This window comes from Leucopleurus acutus, assembly GCF_964270905.1.
Source record: "Leucopleurus acutus genome assembly, chromosome: 20".
Lineage (NCBI taxonomy): Eukaryota > Metazoa > Chordata > Mammalia > Artiodactyla > Delphinidae > Leucopleurus > Leucopleurus acutus.
Window position 1 is genome coordinate 36240966 of NC_139162.1, and position 24231 is coordinate 36265196.

Sequence of the window (24231 nt, forward strand, 5' to 3'; positions counted from 1 at the left end):
GGTTTACTATGCTCTAGATCTAGAAACACATCTGTGGCTACTGTGTCTTCTTTATCCCCCATATCATTCTGACACCAAGGTCTGCTATTTTTCACACAATTTTTGTTGTCAGAAAGGTTCTGTGAATCTTGACACAGTATCACAATTCTCATGTCTAACATTCAAACCCTCCATCATCTTCCCACCCTAAGCCTGCATGCCTATATGTACTCCACAGTCTGACAGGAAGCGTAGATTCCAATTGGGCTTGGTCTTGCTCATTTCAACTGAAACACTTTTCTATGAACCTTCCTTTAGTCACAGTTCAAATCTCCCCTACTTGGTGAAAACTCTGACTTCTTTCTCCTAACTCAAACTGCACTAGACCACAGTTCTTAATTTTTCTTTGTTTAACGTGTTTTTCCCCTCCACCTCTAATTAGTATTCAGGTCTACCATCTCTTATTTACAATATGAAAATCCCACAAACTCTGAAACTCGTTTTTTCTTAACTCATTTGTCAGCAAAACCCATAACTGACCTCAGATTATCTGCCTTATTTATCGCACTTTATGTGAATATGCATATGTCAATGTAAAAATATTAAGGGGCTATGTATGTGGTTTTGCCCTAAACCTTGCTGGGGTTATAACATAAATAAGGTATCTTATCACCTTTTCAAAACACACAAAAAAATTTGATATCTAAAACTTATTTGGTCCCAAAGGTTTCTTCTTTTTTTTTAATAAATTTATTTATTTATTTTTGGCTGCGTTGGGTCTTCATTGCTGCGCACAGGCTTTCTCTGCTTGTGGCGAGAAGGGGCTACTTTTTGTTGCGGTGTGTGGGCTTCTCATTGCAGTGGCTTCTCTTGTTGCGGAGCACAGGCTCTAGGTGTGCGTGCTTCTGTAGTTGCGGCTCACAGGCTCTAGAGCGCAGGCTCAGTAGTCGTGGCGCGCGGGCTCAGTTGCTCCACGGCATGTGGGATCTTCCCGGACCAGGGATTGAACCCGGGTCCCCTGCATTGGCAGGCGGATTCTTAACCACTGAGCCAGCAGGAAAGTCCTAATTTCTTATCATTATTGTTTCTTTATTATTTAGCTACACTTCTAAATAGGTTTTACTTATGTGTATTAAAAAGGCACAACTGGATGAATGTATAAGATTATGAACTACTAGAGGGCAGGACTACATGTACCAATTTCACAGCACCCTCAGTGCAGTTCAGTGATGACTTTGGGGTTTAGTATATGATACAATTGTTCTCCCTGCATGGATCACAGGAGAAAAATAATAAGTATATAATATACCTGCTTTTTGATGGAATTCTCATTGTATATACCATCTCAATAATGAAAGCTTTTTGCTTCAACTGTGGCCATATTTCAAAATGTGTCAACACGTGGGTCTGTCTGTGTGTTTGTTCAAGCATTATTGCCTATGAAAGAAATGTTTCTCAACTTTGTCATATACATTATTTTCAAATTTCCTAATAAGAATAAGAAAATGGTGCTTATCTTTTGGAAAGCATCAAGAACTCTACTGAGGTTGGACAAATAAAAATAACAAAATATAATAAACGTATTTTTTTACTTTTAAAAGGATGGGTTACAAAAAGCAATGATATGAAAGAAGACATAATAATTCTAAGAAAATCTGCAAATGCTATTTTATTTTCATTGTTACTAAAATTTCTGAAAGTTACAAGTTTTTATCTCAGATCACTTGAAATATAGCCTTCAGAGGAGTAAAGTTTTATAACCTGTTACATATTTTGTTCGTTTTTAAAGTGCTTTGCATTGAAAATATAAAGACTTTTTGCCTGAGTATCCAAAATCTAGTATCTGGCTATATGAATTTAGTAATCCATTTTATACAACTAAAAATAAGTTTGAAAAAGAAGAAAGATATTCTCAGAGATGAAATTTACTACTAGAGAATTTGGGGAAATCATACCTCATCAGTGTTATAGATAATCTGGAGTCCTGAGGAAATCATTTCCACAAGGTAAAGGAGATAGAGTGACACTGCATTTATCTGAAAACAAACATTATAATAGGTTAAAGGAAACAACAAAAATACTATGTTATGAAATTAAATGTAAAAGCTAAAATTACAAGTCTTTTGCTCTAGTAATGGCATATAAAAACTATTCCCTTTCCTATGAAAAATAAAGGAGCTATGGATTTAGTTCATAATAATAAAAGCTCAGCTTTGTATGTAAAACTCTAAAATCCTCAAATTCATTGTGATGGTTATTAACAGCTGATTAGGGACTATTTTTACAACATTTGCTTTCTAAGATTTATTTTTAAACTCTAGATCTGAGTACTTCTACTTTGAAACAGTTTTGCCCCACAGGCTATGTAATGTCAATCCAACTCAAATGTATGTAAATGAAAAAACTGTTTGGCAATTAAGACATTAGGACTATGCCAGTACACCATAAACAATAGGCAGTGCATCTTGTATTCAGAGAATACAGAACTTATGTAAGCAACTGCTGGAACACAGTAATCAATAATTTAAAATCTATTTATGAACAAATGAGTTTTTTCTCTTAGTTTATTAGTTTATTAAAGATAAACATTATATGATCTAAACAAAACAAAGAAAAAGACAATAATGTCCACTTTAACCAAAAATAAAGATTCTCATAGAATTCTGAATAGGATGTGTAAATTTTTTAGAGAAAACAAGCAGTGAAAGATAAATACTACAACATGGACAAACTTTGAAAACATTACACTAAATGAAAGAAATCAGTCACATAAGACCGTATGTTGCATGATTCCATTTATATGAAATGTACAAAATAGGCTTATTCACAGAGACAGAAAGTAGACTGGTAATTGCTTAGGGCTGGGGTCTTTGAAGGAGATGGGGAGTGACTACTAATAGGTACAGGATATCTTTATAGGGTGATGAAGATGTTCTGAAACTGACTGTGATGTTGGCTGCACAACTTTGTGAATATGTTAAAAACCACTGAGTTATATACTTTACATAGGTGAACTGTATATTATGTGAATTATATCTCAATAAAGCTGTTATGTAATAAACAAACAAATAAATAAATGGGAAGCAGTGAAAATTTTTCATTTAGCCAAGAAACTGCTAACTTGAGTTAAAAACAAAGAGAAGGCAAGATGTAATTTTCTCCCCATATAATTCTAACCCAAAAGATTATTACCCAATAACAGCCTTGGTACCTTGTGCCTTCCTTGACTCTCCTCCAGTCCTTTTTGAATAATTGGCAGAAAGTTGGGGCAGAAAATTATTTGTGCCCTAGATGCCTTGGACAAAGCAGCCCTGTGCTGCCAGGGCCTACCAGTGGGGGTAGCTCTCTCAGGAACCAGGACTATTGTGAACATCTCCTGATTTCCCAGCACTCAAAGTCCAGTGTGTGTCGGGGGTCTTGTCAAGGTCCAAGTGGGCCACATAAAAAGACAGAGTATTCCAGTTTTTAGGTATTTTAGGTCAACATTAACTCTTGAGGGACTTTTCTCAGATCACAGTAGGGAAGAGTTTCATCCCATTGCCAACGTCACCCAAATATTTTCTTAGAGCACTGACACTGGCCTGTCAGAAATGACCTCAAAGAAATTTCATTACTATTGACAGCCACTTACAAAAACACCTCAAAGAGCTCACTGCTCTGAATTTCAGGAGGCTTCTGTGAGAAAATAACAGTAAGTGGTAAATTGTACAGGGACTACCAAATAACAGGTTGACCAGCATTTATTTGAAAGCTACCGTGTGCCAGGCACTGAGCTTAAATTCTGAGCTACAAAAATAAGTGAGCCACTATCTTCTGAAAACCCTATGTCAATAGTAAACATATTTGTCAAAGCAAAAGGTACAGAAAACCTAATTAGGTGATAATTACAAGGAGAAGGTTGAGCAGCTACATATTCATGTAACACTAAAACTCCAAGGAACAGGTTACAAATAAGTGTAAGAGTTTCTGCTGCCTAGAAATGGGGACACAACTTTCTGTGTTTGGAGGAGTCATACTTAAGTAAGACATTTCAGATCTCTAGAGAGAGAGGAACTATACAAAGGAGACACTCTTATTTTAGTAAGGAATATATGAATAATAAGTATTCTATCCTAAAGACTACAGAACCAAATGATGAACAGGAAGAAAATCCATTAAAGATAAACAGCATATATAATATTTGTATCCTAGAAACAAGGCAATAGGATGTCCTGCTAAAAGGAGTACACAGATGTGAGAGAAAAAGTGAAAACAAAACAGTCTTATGCTGTATTCTTAGCATATAACATTTATATACAAAATTTAATATAGTATGTAAGATAAAATTTATAGACTCCAGAAATGCCTTTGGAATTACATTTTAGTGGTATGTTTTTAACGTTATTGAAGGTTGATATATTAAAAATGAACTGTCATGTAACAAAAACTTCTGATTTGCTGTTATATTACTGCTAATTGTCTTTTATTCCCTAGTTCCTAAATATTGAAATTCCTCTAAATTTGGTAATAAGAACAAGCTTTTGTCACTGAAAGAGCTGTAGGATTCCTTCTTCTAGATAGTAATAATATTAAAATCTATCCACCTGCCCTTTTTGCTTTTGGACCAATAACAGTCAAACTTAATGTTCAATCACAATACCTAATTCAGTCCTGGTGGGATTTCTTCATTTCGTGGTTGATTTTCTACTACTGTTTTGAACAATTTATGAAATCTACTTTTTAAAAATTGTAAATAGCCTCAAATCTTCTATGATGTAGAGTATAAATGGAGAAGAAAATTTGTAATCTTCTCTTTTTACCTGAAGATGACCATATTCCTCATAGGAGAGAATCTCATCTCCTGTATGTACGTTGAAAACAGAGTGAAGGCATGTTGTCGAGCGTGGATCCTGCTTAAACTGCTGGACCTAGAATCAAATATAAAATTTGAATAATGCTACTAATTCACATTTTTATCCAAGATCAGAGATTATAAATTATTTTTCAAGACATTTTTTAATGGGGAAAGCAACAGCTTGTAGACAGAGGATAGAAAAAGGCAGAAATGTTATTACTTTTTCTAAAGAAACAAAACACAGACAACTCATAACTAGTAATTTAACAGTTAACACAATTGTTAAATACTTAATTGATATTTCACAAACATAGCAACTCAAGTGTAATAGGGAGCTTGTTAATATAGTAGCATTGGCTTTTGTAATGTTTTGCATCTTATTTTAGAGTCAAATAACGGTTTACTCTGTTGGACAGGATTTCAGGGATTGTATCCCACTGTACTGCTATTTGGAAATGCTTACATGACACTCAATGAAAGAGTGCTTCAGGCGACATTCTAATTCAGTAAGTGTTCAAAACTTCAAATGCTTTTTCTTTCTCCAAGGATCACAAATTGTAACCCATGCTCTTGTCAACGTGTTTTCATTTCTTTTGCCACACATACTCTCATTTCTAAGGCACCAATTCCAAGCAAATATAGGCCATACCTTTACTTATTAACTAAACGAAAAATTTAACCATTTTAGAATACTAAGTAATTACTAAATGACAAAAAGACAAACTCCAAGAACAAGCAGATATTAATTCAATTCGGCAAACATTTACTGACCAGTTATATGCCAAGTATGCCAAGTACTAGTTCCTGGAAGTATGAGATGAATAGGAACAGAGAATGAATAGAATAACACATAGCTCTATGTAAGGCAATGACTTTCTTCTCTATTTGATGGTATCTGGGTGTTCAAGATCTTGTCTTGTTTCACTTGGCTAAGGAACCACATAGAACCATATTCTCTTCTCTACCTTCAAATTTCTTCTCCATCCTTAAAGTCTTATCTCAAAAAAAACCCCACAAAACCTTCTTTTATAAAGTTCCTTCTGAACCCCAACTAAAATTCCTTCCTTTGGACTCCTACATCAGGGTGCTTATCACTCAATTGTTTCTCCAGTCTTTTATTTTCATTAGTTGTCTGTATCTCCCACTATCTTACAAGCTTCTAGAAGTCACACTATCCAATATGGTAGCCACTAGCTACATGTGACTAATTAAATTAAATTACAATTATATAAAATTTAGAAATTCAGTCCTTCAGTTACACTGGCCCCATATCAAGTATTCAACAGCCACATATGACTAGTGACTTCTGTAACTGTTCAACACAGTAACAGAGAACATTTAGATCATCACAGAAAATTTATTCGACAGTACTGTGCTAGAGAGCTAACACACCTTTGCACCCCCAAGAGCCCTGCACAAACAAATAAGCTCTCCCTATGGTTGAAATCAACAAAATGAAAGTCAGGACCTATCAAAAGATAATCAGAAATGAGAGAGTGAGGGTAAAGGTAGGGATGTACACCCTCTATCTATGTAGTGACCAAGCTATCCAGTGTTAACTCAGAGAAGGTGAGAAGGCTACCCCTTCTCAGTATCTGAAACTGCTGGCAATAGTCTTAGACCAGCGGTCCCCAACCAGGGACCGGTTTCATGGAAGACAATTTTTCCACTGATCCACTGGTGGGGGTGTGGGGGGTTGATGGTTCAGGTGGTAATGAGACTGATGGGGAGCGGCAGATGAAGCTTCAATCGCTCGCCCGCTGCTCACCTCCTACTGTACCGCCCAGTTCCTAACAGGCTGCAGACCGGTACCCATCCACGGGCCAGGGGCTGGGGACTCCTGTCTTAGACTACACAAATAGAAATCAATGTGGTCACTACTTTCACAGTACCATGACTATTATCTCACAGTGTTGAACATTATTCTGGGCTCATAGACAAAAATGTGGTTAAATTAAAACAAAATACATTTTGCCCACTTGATAAGGATCTAGATGGATAAGGTTTTCTTAGTTTAATAAAGTGATTGCTGCAGTTGACAAGGCAGTGTTTGTCATTTGTCTTCAAGACACACAAGTACCCAGCATGAGAATTTATATTCATTCAATCACTGTGTCAGGGGAAAAGCAATTACTAAATGATTAAAGATGCTCAAGTGGGGAATTATATAATTATGCTTTGAGTCTTAAAGCTGTTAAAGACAAATAATTTAAAATTTCAGAAAAAATAAAAGACCCAAACTCTATAAGCTTTGACAATTAATGGGGCATACTGTATGTAAAATATAGACAAAAAGTACTCTTGAAAGCAGTCAAAATCAAGAGGACATCAATTAGTATTGTACGATATCTGGCATTTGGCAAGTAAAAATAAAGAATAATCAAAGTAAAATTTTCTAGATTAAAAAAATCTAGAAAAATGTTTTTTATTCTTGTATTTTATTTAGACTTTTCCTGAAAACTTTAATCATTGTGAATAAGTAGTTTATCATTCAGGAAAAGGTACTGAGTATGCTGTCATCCATTCTTAATTTATAGACTTAAAATATGCACTTAGGTGGGAAAAATCATCTCATAAGGGAATCCTGGAAAAATAAACTTTATAAAAGTTTAATGATTTCTCATGAATTAGAAACTACTTGGTAGCATTTTAAATAAATTTTTGAAGGAGATAGAGACAGCAACATTCATAGCCTATTGTAAAGCAAATCCCTGTCTGCTGAACTACTAACTGCAGACTAAATCAATTTTGAAATCTGAATGCTTCTCCTTAAGAAGTGTTAATAAAAATAGGTATATGAACATTTAAAGGTAAAAAACGTCCTAATGTTAATAAGTAGAAATTAATACAAGCAGCAAGCCAATAATAGAAATCAGATTGCTCTACATTCTTCAAATCAAGGAAAACTCTATTCACTCAAATTCATAATAAGTTAAAATATCTCCTTTAGGTAGTATTATTAGAAAATATGTCAGGAAGCATGCTTTACAATGAGAAGCAACAAAAGTGGAGAGCCTTAAACTTTCGAAGTCATGATTTTACTTCAGAAGATGAGCCTTAAGGTTAAAGAGCACTTGAACACTACAAATATGTTTTACTTCAGTTTTAAGTGAAGGCCAAAAGATATAATTTCATATTTAAAAATATGGTAACTGGGGGTGGGGGTGGTGGGATGAATTGGGAGATTGAGATTGACATATATACACTAATATGTATAAAATAGACAACTAGTAAGAACCTGCTGCATAAAAAAAAAATTCAAAAATAAATAAATAAAATGCAATTAAAAAATAAAAATATGGTAACAGTCTCTACTGCTATGGAGTCATTAAGGAAATGGTGAGCACCAATAAGAGGTGAAGGTATGGTGGGACACACTGAGCTGGGTGCATGGTTCATTCCAACTGAGTCGTATGTGGATTACAGTAATATCCTCCATGCCTACTCTAAAGGTTATGGGACTCAAGAAAGATTATAACAATGAAAATGTTTTAAAATTTATAAAACCCTACATTTTGTAGTACGCAGAAATACCTAATCCTAATGTGACCTACACCTTCTTACAACTCACACTTATTTTAATGGTCTACCATCATACCTACATAAGGCAAAAAATGATAATCCTTTGTAATTTAAGGAATTCAAGACAGCTTAAGTCACATTCAAGTGTATTCAAAAGAAAACATAATTGTGAATACTGGTTAGGAAAGTTGAATAATATTTAGAAAAGGACATTAACAATTGGTTAAACAAGCCACAAAGAAAAAAATTTATATTACATCATTTTCTTCCTTTTGATAAACAATTATAATTTAAGTCCGTCAGCCTGGTTAGCAAACATACGAAATTCATGGCTCTCACAATGTTTCCTTGGGAGAAAAGTTGAATTCATAGACATAAAGCATTCATGAAATGATAAATGTGAAATAAACAGTAAACTTCTCACATAAGAAAAAATAACTTAAATCACACTTACTTCAATCTATATGACATACAAGTTTAATTCAAATATGTCAATATGACATAATACTTTATTTCAAACATTGAAAAACCTTTATAATAATGATTTGCAAAGTTAAATCTCAGTAGACAGATTACAGGTTTTTCATATATCTCTTATTATCAGCTGTGAATAAATTTACTTTCTCTGCAAACTAACATTGTTTGGTTGCCATTTTCTGGTGACAGAATATAAGTTGTTTTTTTTTTTTTTCATTTTGACTTCAGATACAGGGCTTAAAAAATGTGCTATCACAAAAACAATATAGTATTCATATGATAGAGATATACAAAACATTAAGTGATCAAAATTGCCTGCATTAATTACTGAAGTGCATCTTTGCTAATGAATCATCAAACCTGAGAGTGGTCTTGGGAAACCATGACGCACTGATGTAAATATTCAATATATGGATGCTTACTATATTAGGACCTGGAAACACAGAGGTGTATGTAAGTAGAGGGAATATCACATTATATTTGTATAGAGCTTTACAGTTTAAAAAGTTTTATTATGCATATTATTTCTTTAATTTCCAAAATAACCCTGTAAAGTTTGCTGTTTTCTAAGCCTATAATTCCTGCCCTCTTTACATGTAAATGAATGAAGTTGTTATAGCCTTAAACTAAAGTTCACTTAAGCCAGAGTACTCACATGTCCAAAAGGAATTTTGATAAGGATTTTCTTAAGTAATACAATATTGGTTAGAATTATGGATATCGTGAGGTTCCTGAGAAACTGAGTATTTATCAAGCAAACACCAGATGCAAAATACAAACAAATTCAAGCCCAGATAACAGTTCTCAATCAATCTCGCTTAAGGTATTTCTTCAATTTCAGTATTTCAAAACCCTGGGCTGGGAAGGCAGAGCTGTTTTAACCTATCTAGACTGCCCTAGGACGTGGCTTTACCTTTTGAAAGTACATTCTTCTTCAGAAGATGCTATTGCTATATTGGTTAAATTAATGCCTCAGAATGATGTGAGAATTTCAGCCCACACTATAGTGTTTTTACCTTATCGGCCTGACGCATATAGCAGTAGAGAATTCCTCTCATGCATTTTATAGCCGAGTGCTCCAGTTCATGGGTCCTTCCCTTGTCATCATCAATGCGCCTGGGTGAGAGAGATAACTCATGAGGCAAATTGAAAATGCATTTGAAAAGGAAGCACAGCTTTTGATAATTAAGTATTTAACTATCTAGCGAGTTAATCCTATGTTCTGGCGACATCTACTAATTCTGTAACAGTGAAACTGCTATTTCCCAGCAGATGTAGACATGCTGGGAAAAAAAAAATGTCCCATGATGAAACTTGCACAAATTTCTCCTTCTTTTAAGGAATTAAGCCAATTGCTTTAAAAATAGTATATAATATTTTCAACACTGACTTGGCTGAAACTTTAAAGGATATTTCTATATTGGAAAAATCCACCAAAAGATTTTTTAAATTCATTGTTACAAAGTAGAGGCAATTTTAAATATCAATCCCTTTAGGTTATGCAATGGCCACTTGGATTCAATGAAGTGTAGATTAAGGTAGACACATGTCTTCTTTGTTCTGCCATGTGTTTAATAATGCCAGCCGGGCACTTCAGTCAGGAATGCCTTCAGCTAAAACATGCATCCAGTATGATACATGATGCATTTGGGCATAAAGTTTTATATCCTTAGGTCTTAGTTTAAAATCAATTGACCATAGTTTACATCTCGTTTTTAAAAAGAAAAAAAAACAGCTAACACCTAACTATTAAACTAGGTTGAGATGTCCTTCTGTCTTTAAGTTCCTTCTGTCTTTAAGTTCCTTTATTATTGATCAGTGGCCTTCAAAAAAGAGGAATGAGAGTTACCCACCAATGAAAATAATAGAAGTAGTTTATTCATTGTTTTACTAAATCTTAACTAAAATATCTGGCCATCATCCTCACCTGATAAAAAACATCACCTGTCTCCTTATTTAAAAGTATACTATAATTACCTCCTCTTTCAATTACAGATCTCACATACCCGTAATGGAAAGAAGGATGATCATTTTAACATGGTACAGTGAATGTCAGTAAAGAGTAAGTTATTTGTCATTAGAACATCATTCCCCCTTTCATATGCAGGCGATAAAGTAAAACTAGTATGATTCTGCTCTGTGATCTATTTTCACCCTGATGTCAGAGCCAAGTGTTAATAGAAGCAAATTATGGCACGGATAACAGTGGATGGGGCACTGATAAATGAAGGAAACAGCACATCTGGAGTATAATGAGCTCAAAGAAATGTTCTATATATAATTCCCACCTCACCATAAAACAAAGAAATAATTCAGGGGAAAAAAAAAGTCAAGTTTTTCTAAAACTGCCTTTAAAATAATTATCTGCCCCTAATTTCCACATTCATTAAACCACGACTAAAATATTCCAGAATAATTTAGCCGCAATAAGGAATCCTATTTCAATGAAGCTTTCGAGCTTCTCCTTTGTTCTGCAAATAATAGTGGTAACCAGAAGAATATTTCTCTTCTGACTTAGAAAATAAAAGAACAGTTGCATTTGAGTAAAAACATTTAGGCAATTAGTATATATCTATTGCCTTTCCTAAGAGTTAAAATGAACCTAGTGATCCAAAATAATTCCTCTATTTTCTACGAGGAACTGGCAATATTCTACTCTCTTTAGCCAGCTCTGTGGATGCACATTCAAGTTTTAATATGATCTCAATAATACTTTTAATTTTAAAAAACAGATAAATAACTTTATATTTAACTTTAGTCAATATATTGATCACAAGCTATGTGGAGATGTTGATCAGGTATTTCTACAATATGAAGTCTTGAGTTTATATCTGAACCAGAATTCCATACTTATAAATATATAACTAGTGAAGAAACTAAACACTTGAATCCTATCATTGGTGCATTATTTCCACACAGCCAAACTTCAAGGAAAAAAAAATAAGAATACTGTTTGGTCACGTGATTTGACTGTTTACTAGCACTAAGCTAGGGTCACCTGTTATATTCAGTTCCTAAAATAGCAATAAATCTGACAAGGGAGGGAACTGGCTAACTTCTTGCATGAAGGCATCCTCTCTCTCCCTTAGACAGTACTACAAGGTATCCTGTCTGCCTTGAGTTTTTGTATTTCTAATATATGCATATTTAAACAGTCTGAAAGTACTTCTTCAAGTCAATACTCTTTTTAAAAAAATTACTTACTATTCTCAAATATAAAAAGTAAACTAAATTCCATATTTAAACCCTAATTTAAAGTCATGTTTTTTTCTAGAAGTTATATTAGAAAGAACAAAAAATGCGAAAACCCTACATGATACTTTTTAGTATGGCATAAAGTTTAGGTTCAACTTTCTTTTAACAGATTTTGTATAATTGACTAGGTTCAGGAACAGTTTTAACCTAAACCATGTAAATCAATATAATTATTTATAAAATAAAATAATTATAATGGTTATAATTATATAAAATTTTATTTATATTAATTATAATTATATTCACATATAATTATAATGTAATATAATGTAATGTAATATAATTATACATAGTATAATATAGATATAGTATAATATAATTTTAAACAATGACATATTCAGGACTACAACTTTATATGTAAATGACATTTTAAAAAGTCAAACATTTTAGTTAGTATTTCTTCTCTCCTCTAAAATAAAACAAAATTACAAAGTGAAACTGTAATATTACATTTAAGGAAAACTATTTCAAAGTGTATTTTTGCAAATAAGTTACTTCATTGTCTCTTGACTTTATCCAATTATTTAATTAAATAACATCAAATTATACTCCTAATGTATACGAAATATAAATGTGCATAAAATAATCCTTTCAAGTCCTCAGTACACATGCACACACACACAAATTCAAACAGAAGTGAGGTTTCAAGAGATTTTTGACAAGACTGATGGAAAACTAATACAATTAGAAAACTCAAATTACTTCCATTTTCAAAAATTAATAACTTTATATTATGCATTCATTACCAATAAGAGATTGATATAAATTCATGAAGAGAAAATACTGATAGCTTAATTTTTGAGGAATTCTACCTAATATAATCTATATGATTTCATTAGCATTTAAAAGTAGAACTGGAAACAAAATTCTACTAATTTTACAACATGGGGATTCTCTAAACAAACTATCACAACATAATATTGTGAAAGTAAAAAGGGCTTCATAGTAATTTTGTGGTAAGTACCCTTGCATTTATCCAAATAGAACACATTTTGCTTGCTAGTAAAACAAAAAATCTGCTACTTTAACTATGTAAGAAGATAAATTATCCAGGGAGTTAGTACATAGATAGTGTCCCCAGCAAAGAAAAGATTTTAAATTCTCTATCAGATGTTTGAAGCCTCCTGGGAAAAGGCCGGTACTCTTGTTTTTTTTTTAAGCAATTTTCCCCCAACATTTTATTTACAAAAATTTCAAATCTATAGAAAAGCTAAAAGAATGCTACAATTACTCTTCACCTGGATTCACCAGTTGCTAAAATTAGCTTGCATTCTCTAATTTATTTTCTGCAGTATTTGAATATCATTACCCACACATATTTCAGAAGTATCTCCTAAAAACAAGGACATTCTCCTACATAACCATAATATCATTATCATACCCAATGAATTGATACTATAATGTCTAATATATAGTGTATATCAAATAGAATCCAACTATCCCCCAAATATACTTTACACTTTTTTTAATGCGTGATTCAATCAAGGTTCACGCATTGCATGTAGTTCTCATAATCTAGCCATCTTCACACCTATTTTCTAATCTTCTATGATTATTACATTTTTTAAGAGCTCAGGCAAGTTGTCCTACAAGTAGTCACAATCTGGCTTTGTCTGATTGTTTATTTACAGATAGAGCCATTTACACATTTTGGTAAGAAGTCAATATGGGTAATGCGCCACATCAGGAGGCACCTAAAGTCAGGCTGTCCCATTACTGGCTTGACTACTTGATTAAGGTGTTACTGGTCCTAAGACTAGTAGTTGCTAGACATTTAATGAAGCTACATTGTGCTTACATAGAATATGGTAAAAAACGCTGGTAGTGACATTAGCAAACAAGTGCTGAAGGTGACTGCCTTTATATTATCTCACTATTTGATTTTCTTTACAAGTGCAACACATCAATGATTTAAGACAGAGAAATCATGTTCATGTGAAAGATACAGTTTTCAAATCAGAAGTACATGCATGTGGAGAGAGCAGGAAGATGGCGGAAGAGTAAGACGCGGAGATCACCTTCCTCCCCACAGATACACCAGAAATACATCTACACGTGGAACAACTCCTACAGAACACCTACTGAACGCTGGCAGAAGACCTCAGACCTCCCAAAAGCTCTATTTACAATAGCCCGGAGATGGAAACAACCTAAGTGCCCAACATCGGATGAATGGATAAAGAAGATGTGGCACATATATACAATGGAATATTACTCAGCCATAAAAAGAAACGAAATTGAGCTATTTGTAATGAGGTGGATAGACCTAGAGTCTGTCATACACAGTGAAGTAAGTCAGAAAGAAAAAGACAAATACCGTATGCTAACACATATATATGGAATTTAAGAAAAAAAAATGTCATGAAGAACCTAGGGGTAAGGCAGGAATAAAGACGCAGACCTCCTAGAGAACGGACTTGAGGTTATGGGGAGGGGGAAGGGTGAACAGTGACAGGGCGAGAGAGAGTCATGGACATATACACACTAACAAACGTAGTAAGATAGATAGCTAGTGGGAAGCAGCCGCATGGCACAGGGATATTGGCTCGGTGCTTTGTGACAGCCTGGAGGGGTGGGATAGGGAGGGTGGGAGGAGGGAGACGCAAGAGGGAAGAGATATGGGAACATATGTATATGTGTAACTGATTCACTTTGTTATAAAGCAGAAACTAACACACCATTGTAAAGCAATTATACCCCAATAAAGATGTTAAAAAAACAAACAAACAAACAAAAAAAGAAGTACATGCATGTATCACCTTCAGAAAATTAATATTCAGAAACCTCATTTTTGTAACGGTTAAAGTGTATCACTATTGACTATGTGTCAGGACCCACAACAGATGCTTTCCATATATAATGAAATAAATGAAGTAAGGAGAACTTTTGTATTGTGAAAAGATTTATTTTTCTTTTACTTTATGAAATAATTATTTGACTGACAACCAGATTATTAAGTGATACCCCAAAGAAGTATAGTAAGAAAAACACTAAACTGGGAGAGGGAAGGAGAAGAGTCCTGGCCCTGGCTCTGTCATTAACTAGTTGTGCAATTTTGAACAAATCTGTTAAACTACTCTAGGCCCTAGTTTTATCATCTGTAAAATTCAATCATCATCAATTTCCTCTGTGATTGAAACCAATCAACTCAACGAGAATGGGCAATTCATTCTGTCAAAGACTAATGATGATTTACAAACCTAGAGATGAGAAATTTTGGTCACAAACTCATAAAATGTTAGAACTTGTCTCATGTAAATCCTTAGGAAAACTGAAAGGTTTAGAGTCCTAAAAGGAGATGTGAGCAGTTGCAGGTAACACAGTGACTCAGCAGCAGAACCAGCTGCCCAATTTGTCTTGGGGCTACAAAACCCTATTACCTAGACTTGGAGTTACTAGTAAAAGACACACCAGCTTACCTGTATGCAAGAGCCAAAGCCCAGGCCCCAGCAGCGCAGTATAGACTGTCATGGATCTTGGCCTTCTGATCATCACCACATGTTTTTGTGGGAAAGAGACCTGTGGTTGGACTTTGATACAGCAGCAATGTTGACTTGACTGAAATTGAAAACAAGAAAAAGAACGAATTGTAAAGCCATCCATTTCCCTTGAGCTGAAGGTCTTAAACTTCCTTGGTTTCCTCATCCTACAATTTTGTTGTTTCTAAACTTAGCTGTAGTATAAAACTTTTGAAGATGTAGAAACAACTCCAGGTAAGTAACTGCAGCCTAAGTAGGGATCCACCCTGCATGAAGGGGTCTTTCCACTTTTGAGGAAAGAACTCAGCTAACTGGCATTTAAAAAGCCTTTAGCACATCCTTCTTTATGTCAGTAAGTGTTATAAGGCAACATCAGATACAGAAAAAAAAAAGATTAACCAAAAAACTAAGTATATTTTCAAAAATAAGTTCAATAGGGAAAAATAAAGCAAATATACAACAAAGAGTTGTATACATTTGCTAAATCCAAAGCTAACTCAACCCTAAACAGGCCAGAATCCTGTTTTTCACTGATGACTAATTCGTACCTGAAGAGCAATGTATTCATTTTACATACTATATTAGTGATATGTTTAACATTTTAAAACTGAATCCCATCTTTATATGACATGAAAACAGCAAGCAAATAATTATTTTGTGAACATTCAACTTAAGTCAAAGAAGTCTGAAATCAGCGTTTTCCAGTTGTCCGTCAGTATGCACAGGGATGGTTCCAGGACCCACCATGCATGCGAAAATCCTCAGACACTCAAGTCCCTTATCTAAAATGGCTAATACAGTAGGCCCTCCTTATCTGCAGGTTCTGCATCTGCAGATACAGAAAGCAAACTCTACTACCTTATATAAAACAGTCCTAAAATAGAAAAATAAACACACTAAAATTACATTTCCTAAAAGCTATTTTATTCCTGTCTAACTATAAATGGATGAGTAATGTTTTTCCCCCAAATAAATTAAGTTACTCTAATCTAGATTGGCATATGTCAACTACTTTAGGACAGTTTTTCAAAGGTCTAAAGTACTCTGGTCCATCACAGAGATTAAAGACTTAAATTTCTTTTTCTTTTTTCAGACTAAACTGACATTATCATTTCTTTCAGAATACCAGGGTATTTATTATTTTTCACAGAGTAAAAAACCGGTCCTCATAGTCCAAAGTAAAAATCTGACATTTCTTTTAAAAGGCAGTTTAATCTCTTTAGCTAGTTATGGCTACAAAAATAATAAGTAGGCAACATAAGAATATATACCAGAATCTTGACCAAAATAAGTTGAAATAAGGTTTTACACGATGCTGACACAAAAAAATCCTTCTCCTTAGTGAGATAAATAAATCCAATTTTATATTTGACATACTAGGCCACATAAATGGCACAAGAAGCAAACTGACAAAAAAAATTAATAGGCATTTCCAACTTACGGTCTGATGAACAAAGAGGAGCCCCCTAAATACATACATATCTCAAAGTTGCTTGCTCACATTAACTAACAAAATTTGTCAGGTTGATCCTGACAAAAACAAAACAGCAACCAAAAAAACAGGGACCTGATATCAGTAACAGTAACCTGAGATTACCTTTTGAATCTCAATGAATTAGAAATGGATATAAAAGGTTCAGGACTACATAGGAACCATGTATAGGTAAATAAGCAAAAAAAAAATCTTTGTGTAAGAATTATTCAAGAGACAGCCTCTAGTTCTCAAATCTGGTAATATTTAGGAAGGCTAAAAGGACACAGAGGACACTGGTGACAGTTTCAAAATGATTCAGGGGACAGATATGACTTGTCAGATTCCTTCCATAGTCCCCGTATCATATGCAATTGGAATATGTAGCTGTCTAAGCACTGAAACTACCCCAACATCCAAATGAGAGAACATCATCCATATAATATATATATAATATAACTAAGGCATAGCTACCTAAGGACATGTTTTCCTCAGGTTTTGCTTACCAATTCTGTAATAGTGATCCAATTTATCCCACAGAGTTTCATTATCAGGTCTCGGAAGATTAATGCTTTTAAGAGGTTCATAAACTGAGCCTGAAAGAAAAATGAAAACCCATCGAATTCAATCATTTTCATCCAGATAAACAAAGAAACTTCTAAACAAATGAAGAAGCTCTACTTAGCAATCTAATTTTCATTTTTATAGTGAACTATCACATTTCACTACTTGTCAAATTTGGGGTGGGAAAAGGAAAAAGAAGAAAGCACTTGTAGTATTTCTAAATGTTATGAGCTATCCCCCTCCTCACTCCCAGCAGTCAAGCCAACTAACTCGTGTATACTGGTTCTAACATCTCAAATATCACTAATACTCCTGTGGTAGTCCAGTAGCTCAATAATTTCAGTTCCTTCTGAGAAATATCAATATATCTACTTACATGCCCTGAAATCCAAACTGTATTCCTTATCCTCATGCATTATCAGGCAGTTTTCTGTCAAACAATCATACCCCCGAAACCTCAAGGAAAAAGATACTGTACATGTTCCAAAGTCATCCACTTCATGAATATTCAGATAGTTTTCATACTGAAAGCCTGAAGCCTCCACTTTCTCCTAGGTAGATAATACTTGCCTTATTATCTAGACTATAAGCAGAAACCATTTCTACTTTTCAGCCATGGAAACTACAGCAAGGTGTTAGCAGAATACACTGCTCAAAAGCTACAAAATTCACGTTAATCATGATAATCTGCCACAAAATGGATACAGAAAATTGTTCACTTGACTAGTGCACTTTCTCAACTGCTGACTGAAAGGAAGACATCTGGCCCTTCAGCCATCAGAATAAGTACTGACTCTCATTCTTGTTAAAAGCACTCAGAAATTATAAACATCTCAAAGTCACAATTAATCCACCCTGGGACTCAGGTAAGCCATGTCATATAGTCTAACAACATAGCACAAGAGTGAACCTATAACTTACCAGGGCGGGGGGTCGCGTTGGAAGGCATTAAGAATCAGTTTTTAAAGAAAATTAAAGCATTTATGTTCGTAAAATTGCTATGGCCAGTATGCTAGTTTAAAGCCAAGTTATTTGAAATCTCTTAATGTTTAGGGGAAGTAAGGTAAAGATCTACACATTCAGGCAATAGTCCCATTATCTTCTGTTAGAAAGAGAGATGACTTATGGATGAAAACAGGGAATATGAATTGACTTGCTCTGAGTGAAGAGATTTTTCTAAAAAAGTCTTCACAATGACACCAACGAGAATGGCCCCCATAGTGAAGTATGGAGAGGACTACCAACACAGAGAGGAAAGCATCAGGACTGCAAAGGAGGCAAGGGTCCACACATGCCTTCTGCCTCTCTGCATTCAATTAGCTCTGGGTAGGTTTAAGTATATTGGCAGTATATGGGCAGCCTGGCAGCTGGGAAGGAATGCTTGCATGTTAGGTGATAAGCTCTGGGGGGTCTATACACTCTCGGTGAAATTCAGCCATAATTAATAAAATAAAATCAGGTACAAATCATCACGTTTTAAATTGTGCATATGGATATACAAAGACTAAAGGGGACATGTTTGCTGGGGTGGAATGATTGTGGAATGTTTTACTTATATTTTATTTAGACTTGTTTTTATTTATTCTGTGGTGAAATGATTTGTTTTTATTTAGAGCACTATTCGTAGAGCTAAGATTTTGCTTTATATGAGAAAAATAAAATCACCAAATGTTGCATATACATTTTCATTACAATTAGATAAATAATACATGTGCATATGGATAAAGATTGAAATAGAATATGCAAAACTGAAATCTACTTGCATTATAATAGTAGGTGAATTTATTTTGAAAGATTATTTTAATGGCACTGTATCAGGGTTCTTAGAGTGAAAAAAATACTTCCTTTAAAAGTACTATTACATTTAAGGTGCCCCTTACCTCCCCCAAAAGACTAAAATGATTCTGTCATCTAATGTTTTTCAATAAAATCACCCATGGAGTTTCTTAGAAGCAACAATAAATAAATGGGAAACCAGACTTTTCAAGAAAATAAAAACCCATTCAGCAAGAGCTAAAAGATGTTCAAAACAAAGCAGAAAAGTGTAAAAGTAAAATCAGCTAATTCACTGAGAATCTATGTTTTCTTACACCTTCCTATATCTTCAAAGAAAGCCCAAGGTAAATTAAGAACAGCTTGGCTAGATAAATGTCAACACTTCAGTGATCACCACTATATTGCTTCTAAAGTAACTGCATAAAATTAAATTACTTAGAAAGGAAAAGCAATAATGGAAACATTTTAAACAAGAATTAAACATCTGAAAAGCATCAATACCAATACAAACGTGGAGGAGAAAGAAATCAACAATGGAGTACAAGTTCCCAAAGACAAAGATGCAAAATAACAGAAAACTCTAATAATGTTTAGAATTCAAAATGAAATGAATTTTTAAAATATAAATTTCTCCTTTCCATGTTTTTCTCATTTGAATTTTGCCTATATCTAAACACCACAAAGTAAAATAAAACTTATCAGTTATCAAGTTTGTAAAATGAGTTTAAACATGTCAACCTGATTTCTTACCTGACAATTCACTTTGTATTAGAAAAATACAGTCTACGTCTTCATTTCAGAACACATTACATCAAACAGATAACAGTGACAAAGAAGATGAAGCAGAAGTTGTTACTTGAAGAGAAATATTACAGCTTTATCATGAAGGAAGAAAGTGCTATTTACTAACAAAGACTAAAGAATGAGCTGCTCTGTGAGACATAAACAGTATTATAGAAAGAGATAAACTTAACAAAGGTATAAGCTTTCTGAATTTTGCACTATAAACCCAGAAGGTTTCTGAGTGTTATGGAGAGGCTCTTAAGAAATCATAAAACAGCACTGATAGTTAAATAGTAACTGTTAAAAGCATGAAATAGATGACCCATGAGGAAATTCAAGGCGGGAAACTGATCAGCAAACCAAAACATCAGAAGTGTATTATTTGGGCATCTTACTGTACATGATTCAAAGCTCTTTAATACATACAAAAATATTATTAATCAAGACTTTGATGATCCCTAAAGTAGCTTTACCATTTTTCCATGCATGGTGGTAGACTAAGATAAATATCATTATTTATTCATTCAGTTAATATATACAGTGAATGCATAAGACTCTGGACCATACATCTAGCAGGCTACCAAGGCCTACAGATTAGGAAGAAAGGTAAGGTTTTGAATAAGATTATATTATATATATATATGAATAACAAGGTAGAGTGGTGAGTTCCTTAAAAGACAAAGGACAGGAAAATTTAATCCCCCTGTGGGCTAAGAGAACAGGGAACTCCTGCATTGCAATCTCTAAACTTACTAGCAATTTCAAATAATGAATTGCCATCTAAATATGAAGGTAACAACTCAACTCCAGGAAGATGTTAAGTCATAAATATATATACATATATGCACACATACTTAATATAGTTATTTTTTTAAATTTATTTTTAATTTATTTTATTTTTGGCTGCATTTGGTCTTTGTTGATGTGCACGGGCTTTCTCTAGTTGTGGCGAGCGGGGACTCCTCTTTGTTGCAGCGCGCACTTCTCTTTGTGGTGGCTTCTTTTGTTGCAAAGCACAGGCTCTAGGCACGTGGGCTTCAGTAGTTGTGGCAAACGGGCTCAATAGTTGTGGCTCGCGTGCTCTATAGAGCGCAGGCTCAGTAGTTGTGGCACAGGGGCTTCGTTGTTCCGTGGCATGTGGGACCTTCCCAGACCAGAGCTCGAACCCGTGTCCCCTGCATTGGCAGGCAGATTCTTAACCTCTGCGTCATCAGGGAAGTTCCTAATACAGTTCTAAAACTTATACACATGTCTCATGAAACAAGATACTATATACTAAGATTTTTTTTGAAGTGATACACATGAAGGTTTAGGTGAAGAAATTATATCACTAAAGGGTAAATTTTATTGACACACTGACCCTAGTATGCCCTTTCACAGGATAATTTTATTATAAATTTAAATCCGTAGAAAGGACCATAGGATTTTAATTCTCTCCCTCAATTAATTTCTTTCCAGATTAAAAAAAAAAGATAACATTCTATCACCCTAAAAAAGGTATCATTAACATTTTGGTACGTTTTGGTACATTTGGTACATTAACATTTTGGTGCATTCTTTTCAGGCATGTTTTACTATGTATATATTTTTTAATGCGTACACTTTTTAATGTGTATTTTTTTTAGTGTGTATATATCACATAAACACATAAAATTTACCACATATAGGATCATAACATACATATTGTTTTTCTCATGGACGTAAGTCCTTTTTTTCCTTACCTCATCCTCTTGCCCTCTTCTGTACTCATAACCACACATTTTCCATGTTTATATAATCAAACATATAGGCAAGAATGAGAGAAGAGTCTGCCCTTGCTCGTTTTATAAAAATGGGATCATGACAGACCTGTGCTTGCATTTAGCTCCTCTCATTTAACAACACACAGGGAAATCACTAAAAGTGATGGCTCTTTCTTTTGCTATACTACAGCTTATTCCACTAGCCCCCCATCAGTGGGTATATAATTTGCTCCCTATTTTTACCATCACAAACAATACTGCAAAACACAGATATACACAGATATAACCAGGAGTGTGCTAGAATCAGTTAGAACTGGCTGGAGAGAGTCAACTGTGAAATTGTCAGGAATTTTGGGACTGGTTGTGAAACACAGCCATAACTGCAAATTAAATTACAACTAATTATTAAAAACAATGGTAATAAATAATCAAGCCTCATCACTTCCTATTTTACTACATTCTACTATTATATATACTTTTGAGTTTATTTATACCTATATATCTGTACATTGGAAATACTATGTAATAGCATGTTACAATACATATCTTCCCAACTCTGCATTCAGTAATGTCACGAAAAGAAGTAGTATTGAATTATTACTATTATTTTTTTTTGCAGTACGCGGGCCTCTCACTGTTGTGGCCTCTCCCGTTGTGGAGCACAGGCTTCGGACGCGCAGGCTCAGCAGCCATGGCTCACGGGCCCAGCCACTCCGCGATATGTGGGATCTTCCCGGACAGGGGCACAAACCCCTGTCCCCTGCGTCGGCAGGCGGACTCTCAACCACTGCGCCACCAAGGAAGTCCCCAGAGGGGCCACATTCTTGAGTACTTAACATCTGAATGTGTAGATCTTTACCTTACTTCCCCTAAACATAAAGAGATTTCAAATAACTTGGCTTTAGACTAGCATACTGGCCATAGCAATTTTACGAACATAAATGCCACATAAAAAGGTTTTTGATAGGGGCTTGGTCCGGAAAGATCCCACATGCCGCGGAGCAACTAACCCTGTGTGCCACAACTCCTGAGCCTGCGCTCTAGAGCCCACGAGCCACAACTACTGAGCCCACATGCCACAACTACTGAAGCCTGTGCAGTCTGGGGCCCACAACAAGAGAAGCCATCGCAATGAGAAGCCCACGCACCACAATGAAGAGTGGCCCCTGCTCACCGCAACTAGAGAAAGTCCACACGCAGCAAAAAAGACCCAAAGCAGCCACAAATAAACATATAAATTTATTTAAAAATAATAAATAAAATGGTTTTTGATAACCCCAAGGTTATACATATAGTTACTGCAATTTTCTTCTAAGTTTTTTATAATGTTAAAAAAATAAAGTTTCCCACTTAGCTATTTTATCCATTGGGAATTTGTTTTCTAAACCGTTTTTAAAGTAAGTAGTAAATTCCATTCATTATAAAAAGATCAAATTGGTAAAATTTTTTTTTTTTAGGTTACAAAATATTCAATAGAAAGATCCATTTGTCCTAAATTATAAAGAGACCATCTCAAACTATGGGATTCAAATAGACAATTTCCTCTTGAAATAATACAACTTAATTTTCAAAAGCTATATAAAAACTCTAATATCTAATAATGTAGCATTTGATCTACTTATATGCAAGATTTCAAACCCATCATGGACATATGATATTTACAAACAGCTTAAGCAATAATCAGCTTCATGTGCAGCTACATTAATGTCTCTAAAATTCGCAATTGCCTGGAGCAACATATATTGATTTTTTTTTTTTAAGTACTGTACGTAGCACTCGATGATGCATATTGACACAAAGTTAAAACATAAAGTATGCTGCACCCTTTCATTTTTCTATAGGTCTTGGGTTCTAGCAGAGAAATACACAAAAAATGTGAAAGTAGAATCTTAGCCCAAGGAAAGAATCAACCAGTATCTTCTGTCTGCGTTTTATTCGTGATTCTCTAACTTTGGGAATGGAGCAGGGTGAGATTCACCAGTTCTAAAGACTGCAACTTTAGAATCTTCTGCCTGAGCTAATGGTAAACAGCTAATTTTATAGACATAGGACATTAAGAACTGTGATTTTTCAGTCAGGAAAATCTCTAAAAGCGTTAGTCTCTTAAGCCTAAGTTTTTGAAAACTGTTAAGTGCAGAGGCTAATAAACTAATAAGAAAGTATGTACGAAGAAGCAGTTGAATAACCAAAATCCCTGAGCTAACATATTCTCCAACAAAATGATCAGGAACTAAGAAGAATCTGAAGCCCTTGCACTGTAGAGGGTCAAAAAGCCCCACAGTTTCATGAGGTTTGGATAGTCCTTATACTTGCATATAGAGAAGGTGAGGAGGGCAGGAAGGGTACAGA

At 34.5% G+C, this 24231-nt stretch overlaps 1 protein-coding gene across 4 annotated transcripts in view; it reads right to left on the bottom strand.

Moving 5' to 3' along the window:
* PHKB (phosphorylase kinase regulatory subunit beta) overlaps nucleotides 1-24231 on the bottom strand; it is a 213028-nt gene that overhangs the window by 152853 nt on the left and 35944 nt on the right. For all 4 annotated transcript variants that reach the window (XM_082863438.1, XM_082863441.1, XM_082863439.1 and 1 more), the window contains 5 exons: nucleotides 17524-17613; nucleotides 15487-15625; nucleotides 9829-9928; nucleotides 4779-4886; nucleotides 1935-2015 (listed from right to left, as the gene is read on the bottom strand). In XM_082863438.1, the coding sequence (XP_082719564.1) occupies nucleotides 1935-2015; nucleotides 4779-4886; nucleotides 9829-9928; nucleotides 15487-15625; nucleotides 17524-17613 (518 nt within the window). The remainder of the gene's footprint in view (nucleotides 1-1934; nucleotides 2016-4778; nucleotides 4887-9828; nucleotides 9929-15486; nucleotides 15626-17523; nucleotides 17614-24231) is intronic.